Source organism: Anoplophora glabripennis, unplaced genomic scaffold (genome assembly GCF_000390285.2).
Source record: "Anoplophora glabripennis isolate ALB-LARVAE unplaced genomic scaffold, Agla_2.0 scaffold661, whole genome shotgun sequence".
Classification (NCBI taxonomy): domain Eukaryota; kingdom Metazoa; phylum Arthropoda; class Insecta; order Coleoptera; family Cerambycidae; genus Anoplophora; species Anoplophora glabripennis.
This window is the reverse complement of record NW_019416768.1, coordinates 250,133-265,217: the sequence shown is the minus strand read 5'-3', so window position 1 is coordinate 265,217 and position 15,085 is coordinate 250,133. Positions and strand designations below refer to the sequence as shown.

The 15,085-nt window shown below is 30.9% G+C and overlaps 1 protein-coding gene across 1 annotated transcript in view; it reads left to right on the top strand.

Annotated features, from left to right (window-relative positions):
• LOC108914955 (activating signal cointegrator 1 complex subunit 2) overlaps positions 1–3,283 on the top strand; it is a 13,308-nt gene extending 10,025 nt beyond the window's left edge. The window contains exons 10-12 of the mRNA XM_018720886.2: positions 2,286–2,535; positions 2,670–2,891; positions 2,948–3,283. Coding sequence (XP_018576402.1) covers positions 2,286–2,535; positions 2,670–2,891; positions 2,948–3,200 — 725 coding nt within the window. The 3' untranslated portion in view covers positions 3,201–3,283. The remainder of the gene's footprint in view (positions 1–2,285; positions 2,536–2,669; positions 2,892–2,947) is intronic.
• The last annotated feature ends 11,802 nt before the right edge of the window (positions 3,284–15,085 follow it).

The window sequence follows — 15,085 nt, the reverse complement described above, 5'->3', positions numbered from 1 at the left end:
CTGAATTTATGACAATATTGTTTTATTACTTATTTTTGAGTATGTAATTCATTTTTATTTAATAAAGACGTATGTTAAATTAATTTATCAATAATAAATAAAAGTTATATGGCTTTATATACAGGGTGTTGCATCACGAGAGGGACCTAGCTTAATGGGAGATAGAGGATATCTAAGGTAACTATAGAAATAGATCCTTGGCCATTCTTTATTGTGATACAGGGTGATTTATGATTTTTGGTCAAAACTGCTTTATGTCATAACTTTGGTAGGGAATGGAATAATGGGTTCATATTTGGTAGGGTTAATGCACTCACGATACTTCATGTATGCATGTATGACAGCAAAAAAATCCAGGTCCGGACTGCAAAAATTGTAAATTTTTTGTGCAAGTCTAGAAAACAACACTCTGTATGTATTTTTTTGAAATTCCCATACGATATTCGGAAAGAGCATAAAAAAGTGATTTTAAAGACAAGTTTCTTTTTTTTTACACTTTGGTGGTTATTTAAATAAGCTATTGAATATACGAGACTACGGCTTCTAAAAGTAAATTACGTAAAGGACACATGATAAAAATGGTTTTGCAACTAAAATTAGCGAAGGCTTAATTGAAGGTAGATGTTATAAATAAGCATGCATATTTTAAACCTCATTTTCTTTAAATAATATATATTCCACGTCCGGACTGCAAAATTTTTAATTTTTTTTTTAACTAGAAAACATCGCCTTGTATGTATTTTTTGGTATTCCCATACGATTATCGAAAAGAACATAAAAAGTAATCTCAGCGACATGTCTCTTTTTCTTGTTACACTTTGATGATTATTTAAATACGCATGATAAAAACACATGACAAAAAATAAATTATAATCCGTAGATTTCGATTGCCATTCATGTAGATCTACCCAAACATTTACAGTAAATCTGTACTGTGAATTACATAAGCGTTTGCAGATGGGTATTGCTGTGCCCATTTATAGTCGTTTCTTGAGTTATTTATTTACCCCATCTTTTGTAAATTGCAACTCATTAATAAATAAGGTTCTGTAAATGACCGGACGGTGGTTAAGTAATCAATGCGAAAAAGCCATGAGTGATTGTTGTATGTTCATTTTCAATGTTTTCCATACCATTGAGAAATATTAATAGTCAAACTTATGTTAGACCTTGCAGTTTGTTGAATTGGATCTAAAATATTATTCTCTTTTTGAACATCTTGATGTAAATTAATAGGCCTACTAAGTGACTGATAATTAAATAGTGAATTGTTTGACAACAAACTATTTACTGGTGTTATTGTGTATTCATTAACTTGCATTTAGGTAATTCTTTAAATTTTGTAATTTAAACATGCCGCAATTATTTTCAAACGAAGAATGTGCTGACATGGTATTCATCTATGGGTTTTGCAATGGGAATAGTAGGACAGCACAAAGGGAATATCACGTTTTCCTGGTCGTTTTTATAAAAAATTATAAAACTTTTAGTAAAGTCTTCCAGTAGTCAAGACAACACGGGATGTTTCCAACCCCAAAAAATGTGGAGCGTAATTTACATCAAGATGCTCAAGAACAGAACAATATTTTAAATTTAGTTCAACAAAATCCAAAAACTAGCGCAAGAANTGTAAAATCAGTTGTTTGTTAGATATTTGCAATTTTATTTATTGTTTTTTGACAAAAATGATACTCCACACATTCCTATAACTGTTATACAGAATGTATGATTGATGTGAAATTTGTCATCGAGGTAAAAGAATATGGTCAATCTTGATGATAACAATTGAATAATCCAGTTGCTATTATATTGTCATGGTTGATATAAATCGGACAACAAATAAAATATACTAAGGGTGTGCCATTAAATAAAATAATAAAATATTTGCACTTTTGTATAAAGTGCACACTGAGTATATCTTCAATCATCTACTATCAACTTGAATAATAAAGGATGAATATATTCTTAGTACGTACTGGGTATGCATATAGCAGAAATTACTGTAAATAAAGGATCAAATATTTGACGAGATTGTTGATTTTAAAGTATTATTTAATATGGAAAAAATTGTTCATTATTCCCAAGATCAAAGAACTTCTTTGCACAACACCGTCTACAAGAATGAAATATTTTTATGCCTAGTTGAACCTTTTACTTACGACTACGATTAGTATCATTTTAAAATACATCTTTTAGTTTTTAAGGGAACACCAGTGGCGGTGTTATGTGGCACACCCTATTTATCACTATTTTTCTAAAAATGTTGACACACTTCTCAATTGTAGGATTTGTGTTACAATGTTTAGAAGCCTATAATTATAACTCGGCAGATGTAACAAATGCGATCCTTGAAGAAAATTTGCCACCTCACTTATATGATATTCCGTTTGATTCCATAAGGATTCCACCTGAACCTGAACCTGAAAAACCTTCCTTGGCTTATACAGGCAAAAAACCCGACTATGATGATGCTCTGAAATTGTTAAATGACAAACGGGACATGGAAAAATTGAAAACATTCGTTTTGGATGGAATGTAAGGCGACACAATTTTATTAAAAGAATATAATTAATTTAATATTTTAGACAATACAGCAGTGATTACTTGTATGATTACGAATATGACAAAATTTTATTTAAATAATATACTTAATAATTTTAATATTTTAGACAATACAGCAATGATTACTTATATGATGATGAATACGATGATAGGTTTGATGATGATGTGCCTATAAAAGTGGCTGATAATCCTATAGAAGAAGAAATTCTTACTTTCAATCCTAATCACGAAGACTTAGCCAGTGATACGAGTTATTCGTCAGATGATGAATATGATGATAATGGAAAACCTCTTAATAAACTAAAATCTAATGAAACAACAAATAACAGGTACAAAAGTAGTATAAATAAATAAATAAATAAATGTCATTATTTTAATTTTTCAGATCAAAAATGAATTTCTGTGAAGATCCAGCACAAATTAGGGAAAGGCGTGAAGCAAGATTCCGATCTAAGAATCCTCAGCCTCAGACTTCTCAGAAGAAAGGCGATGTAATTGGAAAGCCAAAGGGTCAAGGACAAGAACAAAATGTACAGAAAGCTAGGGATAAGAAGAATGTTAATAAATCCAGCAGAGCAAACCACAATAGAAAGGGTGGTGCTCAATGGAAACGGAATAGAGGAATGATACCATCGTAATTGATTACAGTCAAAATTTGGAAGTTTTTTTAGTTACTTTTTTTATGTTGTGTAATCAAAGAAATATATATTTTTGAGTTCTCTGTTGAATTATTATTTAATTATATTTCTACAATAGTCCAGATTAAAGGTAAGTACAAAATGGTAGTTTCCGATTTACAGGGTGTTAAAGTTTTAATAAAAAAATTAAAATTTATACATATTGCGGAAATCGCTCTTCTTATTTTAATGAAATTTTACAAGCTTTGACAGTTAACAACAATACATGTTTTACGATAAAATATTGTTTTCAGTTTCACTGATTTTTCTTAAAATAAAAATTATTTTTCAATTCCTTGTTCAGTTTGGATGGGAAAAGGTATCTTGACTGTTTTTCTTATGACGCACCGTTTTTGAGTAAAAAAATTAAAATCGATTTATTGCATGGCGTATCCGGTTTCAATAATTTGAAAAATAGCAGAAATTATGCACTCAGCTTTTTTGTACCAATTGTATTACAAAAAATTATTACTCCTCGCAGTTAACATCAGTCTAAAAAATTTTTATCAGTTTTTAGATTCACTTCACTATCTAAACAGAAATTAGCCAGTTGGCTGTGCACTCTTTTGTTATAGTTTAACAAAATTAATAATAGCTGTCACTTTGAGTGTTGAGTGTGAAGCAGTTAAGAGCTCAACCTGGTTTGTGCATTTTACGTAATTTCGAGTGAGTTCACGTTAGTTGTGCGACTTATTTACTGAAATGGCTACGTTTTCGAATGCTGAATACGCAGATATTCTTTACATGTATGGACTTTACGATGGAAATGCTGCTGAAGCATGTCGAGAATATCGGAATCGCTTTCCAAACGGGCGACTTCCAAATATCCGTGTCTTTGCAAACACTTATCGAAATGGTCAGTGAATCAGGAACTATACACCATAGGCAAATTCATGTAGGAGCTCCTGCATGTTACAGCCCTAATGACGAAGAAACCATTCTTAGTGGTCTTCAGGAAGATCCGATGGCGAGCATATGCATCGTTGCTAGTCGTCTTAGGGTGTCACAGTGGATTTGAGCGACGAACAAAGAGGAACAACATTCATATCATTATATACCGGTTCAAGACTTGCTTGAAGAGGATCCTTTAAGGGGAATGAACTTCTGCAGATTTATGTTAAATGCTGTATGGAAGATGCAACTTTTCTCAGAAGAATTTTGTGGACCGACAAATCCAATTTTAATCGAGAAAGGATTACTAACTACCATAATGCTCATTACTGGGCCGAGAAAAATCCATGTCTTAACGTCAAACCGTAATTACCAAACACAGTTCAGTATTAATGTTTGGTGTGGTGTAATAAACGATCACTTAATTGGGCCACATTTTCTGCCCGACTTTTTAAATGGAGAAAGATACAAAGACTTCCTTATTAATCACCTGCCACCACTACTAGAAAATGTGCCGCTAAATATTCGCTAGAATATGACATTCCAGCATGACGGATGTCCTGCACATTATCGGCAAACTGTAAGGGACTACCTTGATCAGCGTTATCCAAATTGGTGGATCGGGAAAAGAAGCTCCATACAATGGCCTGCTAGGAGCCCAGATTTAACTCCGTTAGACTTTTATGTATGGGGTAGGACAAAAGAGTTGGTTTATGCCCGAAAAATGCGCACGAGTGAGGAAGTGATACATAATAACGGCATTTATCTTTAAACATGTATTGTTATATAACTCAAAGCCTGTAAAATTTCATTAAAATATTCTGAACGGTTTCCGCAATATTTATAAATTTGCATTTTCTTATTAAAACTTTATCACCCTGTAGATCGGAAACTAAACGTTTTCGGAATTTGGTATAGTAAGGAAATATATCACAAATCACTTGTACTATAACCTCCTGCAAGGAATGCATCGACTTACCAAATAGCCTGTATGTACAGGGTGTCCCGAAATTCATGCAACAAAATTTGGTCATAGATTCTTAAGACAAATTTAGGGGGACCCGTATTTTTTCTTTTTGCCAACTGGCTTCCTCTTTCTGAGTTACAGCCCCCTGAAATCTGCCCTTAAGAAGTCTTTTTTATGTCTCAAAACCATGTTGTACGAGAATCACTAAAGGACCCCGCACTTTTCTTATGGGAAGTGGCTTTCGGTCAATTTTTTTGAAACTTCGCAGGTTGATAGTACTTAAATATAGATCGAAAGTCTCAATAGACACAAAGCCCTAAATCCTCCCCTTCCCCCCCAAAAACTGCTTCCAAGTAGCGGGGGGATTCAACTTACTGATTTCTGTATGTAAAACAATTTATTTTTTTAATTAACCCAACCCCAAACCAACCACATTTTTGACTATCAAACTACCCCACTTGACTCTGCCCCCCACGAATCGGCCTACGTATTTTCCAGATTACAGTATTTTATAGTTGCACGTATTTTTTGCACGTATATTTGCACGTATATTTTTTGCATGTATTTTCTCACGCTGAATTCGAATCTGCAACTCAATTTTACTTAATCAGGTCAGGAAAATTGTTATTAACAATTTAATTGTTTATAAAGCTGTAAAGTTTATTTGTCATTTTATGAAAATATCTTTCAAGTAAAAGTTATTTATTTTGAAAAGTTTTTGTTTTTTTCGAAAAAGTAATATTCAAGCTGTAAAATGCTGTTAAACTTAACACACGCATATATCTATAGCTATCATACGTATAGTCTGTGTTAAACTTTGGTCGCGTTTTAAAGCTAAAACATTGATTTTTCGAAAAAAACAAGAATAGCCATTGAATTTAGAAACTTTTTTGTCTCTTGATATTTATTTCGTAAAACACAATGTTTTTGATGAAAATGATGAATCATGATATGTATTCAATCACATTTTGACATTTTTCTCGAAAACATTGCGTTTTACGAAAAAAGTATAGAGACAAAAAGTTTCTAAATTTAATAGCTTTCTAGTGGACTGATAATTTTAACAAAATTTAAATATGCGACTAAATTTTTTTGGCTCCAAAGTCACGGGGGTCTACGAAAAATTGTCTTAAGGGGGCTCCCCGCCAAAAAACATAGTGCCATCATATTCTCATACAACAGGGCTCTGAGATATAAAAAGAAGATTATTCTTAGGGGCGGACTTCATGGGGCTGTAACTCCGGAAGAAGGGGCCATTTGTCAAAAATAAAAAATACGAGTCCCCTAAATTTGTGTTAAGCATCTGTGACGATATTTTGTTGCATGAATTTCGGGACATACATTAAGCGATACTTTGGTGATCTAACTAATTCTAATTTAGGGGAAGTCCATTAATTATGTGCGGTGTGGTTTTTTTTTATTTGGACCCCTCGCTCCCCCTTAGTGAGATGTGGTAGGACCCCCTCCCCCTCATGTGAGATTTACCCTATAATTTTTAAATAATTAAATTTATTTGATATGTTCATGTATTTTGCTACACACCGCTAAATACCTATGTTAATACTGATGAAATAAGAGGAGAAAAATAATACTATATTTAAGGGTGTACCATAACGAATTTATTTAAAAGAATCCCGGGCATAGAAAATATTTAGTATTGTCTATGCCCGTGATCAATTTTGCAATACAAAATGTTATAATATTCTTTGAATAAAAAAGTTGACCCGAGATTTTCAATGACCACGCTCCCTTTAAATGAGATTTTTATACCGAACCCCTCCCTCCCCCCATTTTGAACTCACATAATTAATGGACACCCCCTTACTGTTTAGTGTGTTATACCAATGGAAGGCAGTGATGATTTCTAGGCACTTAGAAATTTTGCAATGAAAAATTTTTTATCGAAATTTGAGAAATATAAAAAGAAACTAGAGGTGTATGAACCTGAGGTGTTGAAAAGGGTTGTGTATATATTTACAAAATATTTTTTTCCATAATCAATAATTGACAGATACAAACAGGTGTTTTATTTTTCAAAAAACAGATCGACCGTCGCTATTTTAATTTCTCATTTTGCAAGTTTAGTTTAAATTTTTTTAGTAAAAAAGTTGTGAGACAAGAAATCATCTACTAAAAAACCATATGGGTCCCATGCCGCATTGTCAAAATATGAACACTTTAATTTTCACGAGCCGGCACCGGCGAGTTGTCGAATGGAAGCTTCTTAATTGATCTAGCTACTTTGGATTAATTTAAAATTAAATAAATAAAGCTTGTATACTGTATGTTAATATTTACCTCAACATCTATGTCCAGAGGGAAGTTCCTCCATGTTTGCAGTTCGTCTTTTCTAGATAATGATAGATTATAGAAGTGATTCTTTAAATCATATTAAGGAATAACTTCTCATTCTTCGAAGTATAGGGTGTACAAGTTTTCTAAAAATATATCTACGTAAATATCACGAAAGGTGTTTAACATAAATTAATAGAATTTTAGTTGGTGATTTACCGATATAAAGATCAAAATTAATTAAATTCATATAGACTAGAATATTGATAATCCAAAATAAAGTGTTCTGAATTTAGTCCGTATTAGTGAATATTCCGAATTACCGAATAATCATAGATAAATAAAAAATGTGGAAAAAAAATTATAATTAATTTTATACTAACTGTTTAACATAATATCAATAAACATTGAAACTGTAATCCTGAAATTAACCTTATAATCTAGACTACATTTAAAAATGTTCCAGTTAATATAGTTCGGATTATTAGATTATCCACTTTCAGTCTGTTACTGGATTTTCGGATTAGCAGTGTCGTAATAATTCCGGTACTGATATTTATATTATTTTATGGTTTTGGTACATACCATTACAAAGAAACTTACACTACTGATCGTTTTAAAAATTCGATCAGTCCAACTCTCCATTGTATTTCAGAGAAATGATCTGTTTCACTTTATTTGGAAAAAAATTTTTGAGTTTTTTTTAAGTCTAAAATAAATTTACTACACAGTTGAATAAATCAAGAATAATTTTAACATCCCACAAAAAAATATGTATATTATTGTTGCAGATATAATTCTACATACAGTGTAATGATTACATATTCAAAAAACTAAAGTATAGAAATTTTTAAATTTTCAACAAAAAAATTCCGAAGTATTATAATTATTTTTTATTATTTATTTATTTTTGAACTGGTGGTGGTAAGGTTATTTTTTTCTTGAAATGCAATTGAATAACCTGTACAAGGAAATATTTTTTAAAAATAAAGTTGCAGAAAGGGTTTAGAAATTAATTTTCGTCTGGTGCAAATCAGAACCTGAATTATTAAGATGAAATCTTTTATCTTGAGCTATATAATTTCAAGATATTTGTATATGATTTTTTCAAAAACACCTTGTATGTCGAGCCATTTCATAAGTTCATAGGGACTGTTTTTCTTTAAAATGCACCAAAGTATCATCCCTTTATTATCAGAACGTATTTAAAGAATGTAAACTAATACATATCTAAATTTGCTTTCGTTTTTTCACAAGTTTATTGGCTTGATAATTCCGAGTTTGTTAAAGGTAATATATAAAATCTTGAATTAATATACTTATTTAAATTTATTTATTCACATAATTGAGTATAGTTGACAATTTTGTTATAATTTACAAATAAAAATGTATTTATAAAAATTCTAAAATTGTGAAAAATACACTGTAAATTCATTCAAATTTATATATTTTTGTACAAAGCAACTCATACATATAATGAAAAAGGATTTAGAACACTACGAAAAATATTCACCATATATCCAACATAAATTAAAATATTGCAATTATAAAAATTAATAATACATTTTTTTGTGAAATTTTGGTAAATCAAAAAAACAATATTTAACCATCTGATGTAGTAGTTGAAGGCATAATTTTTGAGAACTTTATTTATGATTTATACATTACCTGTATGTATGTCCGGATATGAATACGCCATATATCATCGAACTCGATTTAATTATAGAAACTGATATAGATTTGTCACCAATTGAAAAGAGAAACGTTGCAGGTGCAATAGATTGATCACTGATTTATATTTTGCTAAACCGATTAAAAAATAGCTGTAGTTACAAATTTAGCAAAAAAGTGAAGTTTAATTGGACTATAGATATCTTCAAATACTCGATCCTTCATAACTAATAACTACAGTAAAAATTGAAATACCTTTAAAGATAACTTAAAAAGAAGTTAAATAAAATGTATTTGAAGATTCAAAACTGTACTAAGGTAACTTGGTCCAAATTAGTTTATATCAAGCAAGTCTGGCCTACTCATATTCAGACACCCTGTATAATTAAAAAAACAATAGCCATATTTTGTCAATTAAAAATCATCTGTCCTAGTCTACAATTACCAAAAAAGTTGTAAAAGGTATTATATTTGTGAGAAACTAACGAAAATATTTATAGAAAATATATCACACTTGATAAATTATTACAGAGCACACACATTAGTCGTAGTAGGACTTTTAAAATTGAAACAATTTAATATGTTCCAGACGGAGTCATTATTTATAATAAATTGTTGTTTTGGAACATAGTATTCTGGGAATTTCAATCTTATTGAAACTAAACAAAAAATTGCAGAATCTATTCATAAATATAATAAAATTGTCAGATACACCACAGACAATATAGCTTGGAGATAGCTATTTTGTCTGTGGATACACAGTGGACTTTGTTATTAGGACTCTGCTTTTGGTGACCACCAACTTAATGCGACATATTCCAGTCAAGTTTGGTTTAATATAAACTAATTTTCAGTTTGTTTATTACATTTGTTTAATATGAAACGATTTCACTGTCTTTTCGGATGTTGTTATAACTAAACTCCACTATGTATGCACTTAAGGCTACTTTGTAACCACACAGAATATTGTCAAAATTCTTAAACTAAATTTTGTACATAAAAATATATATACGTGATCAGTTAAGGCTATGAAACGGCTATATCCTGGACACCGTTCATGCAACGATTTTGAATAAAAAGAAATAAACATATATGCAAAAAATAGATTAAAAGTCTGCATTTGCCATGGTATTATAAAAAAACATTAATATTTCCAAACATCTTACATCCAATGCATATCGTATTTATAATTTTTATAATCTCTGTTCAGCCTTCTTTAAATTTTTTAAATTTTGTTATAATTTTTTCTGTTTACCTTGGCAACGGCAACATGGAGGACGACACGTTGAATTTTTTTTAAATGCTTTAACTTCAGTTTGCCTTACCCGAGTTTAACAAACTATGACGCATTTTAAAGGACTCTCTAATCTTTAATTTGATATATTTTTAATAATGAACAACTGAAAAGTGAATTTGTATGTTCAAGAAGAAGAGCCGATTTTCAAAACAGATTCCAATTTAGCCATTAAAAAAACAAAAAATAGTTGTTTGGAAAATACACTTCATAATTTCTAAAATGATGGGAACCGATACCACTTATGGGGAAAGCAAAAAAACTCCAACAAATTCTGATGAAAAAATTGTCACAACAGCAAAGAAACAATAGAACGTAAAATTTAACAGATATTTCAACCTGGCTTTTTATTGCAAAACTTATTTGTCTTTGTACCACACTCGATATTCCTTAGTTTTGTTAAATAGTTGGTGGTTCAGGAGTTAATCGGGAAACCTCACTAGGTGATAGAACAATTTCGAAGCAAAAAATTTCATATGCACAATTTCATATAGAGGGTGATTCACAACTTATTCAAAAAAATTTGGGAATAGATGTGGCATGAGAAATGGAGTCAATATCCTAAAAAAAATAGCTGGACAACTGTAGTCTCTATCATCATTCGTAATACCATTGTATAAGTAAATATTTACTTATACAATGGTAATACGCGTGGAGAGCCATGTGGCCTCAGCGACTTGGAAGTGTTTCCAATAGTTTTTTAGTAGTTAGTGTCAAAAATGGCTTGCGTGTATAGCAACTTGAAGTTGATGAATATTGTTTTAATTTATGGTGAAGTAAGACAACATTTTTTGTGTTAGTTCGTAGAAACAGTATAAGACGGGTCCAAATGTGTTTACACATCGGTGGAAAAAATTTTAAACAGGTGTAACATCAGGTATGTCAAATTATTTTATTAACTAAAACCACAATTTAATTTTATTTACTAATAATAACAATAGCGGCAAAAGCAGTTGAATTTGCTGATATAAAAAAGGTGCTATAAAATTCTATTTATTTCTTTCCTTGCGAAATTCGTTCAAGTTTTTGTTCGTTTTTATCACACTTTGCCGTCATGCCGGTCACATTGTGCAGGGTCAGGTTTTACAGTGGACTAGTTTCCAGTGCCGTGCAGAAGTCATTTTTGAACTGCCCTTTTTGATTTTTTCTTTACAAACTTGTATTTGTAAGAGTCCCCTGTACATCCTAAACTTTTTTTTAGATAAGTTCTGAATCACCCTATATAGAATAGAAAAATATATCACTTTTTTTATATATATCTCCGAGGATGTTTGACATAGACTGATGAATCCCACTTATTTATTTAATTAAAGGTAAAAATTTGCAGAGTTGACTTACAAATATGTCAGTCAGTGGCAGAGACACTAGGAGCGAATACCACTAGGAGCCCCAGAATTCCAACGCAAATACGGTTTTTGGAAACAATTTTTCAGTTTTCTTCATTCCAAGAATGAGTAACTTTTGTTTTGATTTTTTAAATTTTGTAACAATTAAATAAATTGGAAATAACTGATAAAAAAATCTATAGTATTTTTCGACATTACACTAAAATGGTTTGTTCTTCAAATAATGTGGAAGACATTTTTTTCTTCGAAGTTCCACTGGGGATGAAAAGCATTTATCGCATTGGTTGACATTTGTAAGATAACTTCTAATTAGGTAAGTTATTAGGACAAGTACCATTACAGTACGTCAAGCGTCTTCAGAGATATAATTATATTGTTTCGAATTTTAACATACTGTGCCTCGAAAAAGAAATGTTTTCCTACTCATATGAACTTTTTAACTTAAAATAATTTGTTCTATTATCTGGAAAAAAGTTGCCTGTCTAAAACACTTATAAGGGGGAATATCCGAGCAGAAAATATTTTTTTCGCTCATCTTAAACTTTGTAGTCTTAAGAATATTGAAATCCCAATAACTGTGGAAGTTATGGGTAATTTATCGGAATGCATTAGGCATCAAGGTAGGAAGAAACACTGATCAGCACTGCGAGATCAAAGACGTGAACGCGTGCGTACCGCCAAAGTCAAAACTCACAACGTGCCTGTCAAGGGAGGATTCAGCGAAGGAAGTCACAGATCGCCGCAGATGCTGTCAATGCTGGGGAGGGCCTACTTTATTTTCAGGAATCGTAAATTAACAGTAAAGTAAAAAAATTCTCACTATAGTATTACATACAGTGGAAACTTGGTTATCCGAACACGAAAAAGTAATGGTATTATCCGAACAAGGCCGTTCCCCCCCACGGGAAGATTTAGTTCCTCTGTCTAAATGAGTGAAATAAGTACTAGACCTTACAAAACAACTGTCAGATGTTCCAACAGAAGAAATTCAGAAATGGGCACTGGGAGAAAAAGACGCGATGGAAACGATGAATGATAATGACATATTACAGAGCATAGAAAACTTGGAGGAGCAGGAGAGTGAAGAAGAAACTGGCAGTAGTCATATCACATACGGGGAGGCAGTAATTTGTTTTGATAAATGCATACTGACATACTTCTTTTAAAGCAGATGCAGAACACAGCAGAGAAATTAGAAATTTTACACAACCAAAGACTACAGATTTTTTAAAAAAACATGTTTAGTTTATTACACCAGTGTACTTTGAGTTGTATTGATACTTTAAAGATTTTCTTATAGGTTTGCATTTCAAATTTGATTATCCGAACAAATCGATTATTGAAAGAGTGGCTTGCAATAATTAGTACGGATAATCGAGATTCCACTGTATTATGTAATTACAGTTATGAATTTTTACAAATATCGATTTTTCCAAAAATCCTCCAAGTTTGGAATATGAATATTGTGTGTAAATGTTCCAATGGGCGATTTATAGAGAAACTGATGAGCGATCAAGTCCCCAAGCGTGCCGATTTTTTACCAAACTTCAAACGTGATTATCTCGAAACATACTATTCAAAGACGGATCCCAAAATATTTGGAAATTGGCTCTGCTGATTGCTTCTAAAATTTGATACAGGCTCTGCCGATTGCTTCCAGAATTTGACACAATATTTTGGAACAGATTTTCTACTTCGGGATGTAGGATTTTTTTTCATTTAATTAGTTCTTTTTTATCAAACCGGAAAGGTCGGAAATTAAGGTAAAAATGAATGTTTTTTTTAATCCTATCTTATATATTTGAAATTTTTGTTTCAGATCAATGGACTGCATTCAATCTTGGGAACTGCAGATCGTGCTAGCCAGGGACTTTTTTTATGCCAGCCACGACAACAGCGCTCATAAAACAAACCTGGATAAAATTGAACTAATAGGTTTTAAGATAATAATTCCTAAAATTCACCTATTTTTTCCGTTGTCTACTCAGATGTACCCCCTTAAAATCCAAGATTAATAAAATTTTGTTCTTAATTTAATTTACAAATAATAAATATAATGAAAAGTAGTTCATGCTTTTCTGTACAAAATATTATAATGTATTGAGTATCCTTGAATATTTTACTAGCCATTTTATAAAATCTTTAGTGGAGTAAAATAAGATTTTGACTTCGGAAAAACTAGCAGATCGGGTAACTTTTGAGGACACAATTGTGAGGGTGTTAGAAACAACATATAAAAAGTTACCAACCGTAGAGTGTACGCTTGATTATTTATTTAACAAATTAGTTGCAAAATTCCATTTTTTATTGTATACCTTAAAAATAAAAAAAATAAAATTAATTGCGCCAATCGAAAGAACGGGAAATTTTACATGAAAAATGTATATAGTTATTTTCTAAAATGAAAACGGTAGGTTGTAGATTTTTTTTTAAATCATACGAAAATGTAAAGCGTCGGCACTTGCGCGCAGGACTCGAGGAGCGCGCGGCCTTGCGTTCTCCACTAAATTTGTTATAACTTTTGATCTATTTGATCAAATTAAGTCCACAAAAATTTAAATTAAAGAGGAATCTTGTAGCCAACAAGTTATCATGATTTTAAAATCGAAAAATACATTTACAAAATTAATTAAAGATCTGCCATTTTTTTAATTTTTAAGATAAAAATCTAAAACTTTCAGAAATTACTCTTGAAATAGCATTTAAAATAGTGAGTGATATAAAAAAAATCTTAAAATTTTAATTCGAAAAATACAACGCTCAAAATATTCAATAAATTGTCAAAAAAAGGCAAATTTGATTTTTTAGGTCACGTTTCAAAGTCCAATAATTTTAGTTCAAAATGTGATATTGCAACTTTACAACATTTTTTGAAGCTTGAAAACTGTACTTTAAGATGGTCCATTTTGTTTTATTTAAAACGTTGAATTTATAATAAAATTTAAAGAAAAACAAAAAAAAATGTTTGTTCTAAAATGATGAAATTTCTTGTTAAAAACTTTAATAGTTAAAAAAAAAATGTTTTTTTGCTTGTTTAACCAATCTATTTCAAACTATGATCTTAAAAAAAGTATAATCAATTAACAAAAATTTTTTTGTTACTATATTGTATAAAATATGGAAAAATATGGTTTTTCAACAAATTGTCGCGAGATTCAGTTTTACCTGTACTTTTTCATGATGAAATTATGTAGTAGAAGTTTATCTCGTAATGTAATTCATTCTCGTGATTCGAGAATTATATTTTTGAATATTAGAAAGGGTTAGAGAGAACATATGCTCCAAGTGCAGGCTTGGCTTGACAAAAAATTGCAAGCAGAAGACTGGGGTTGGAAACAAGAGGATTCGGGTATGACTCCAACTTTTATAACTCAAGATCCACCAC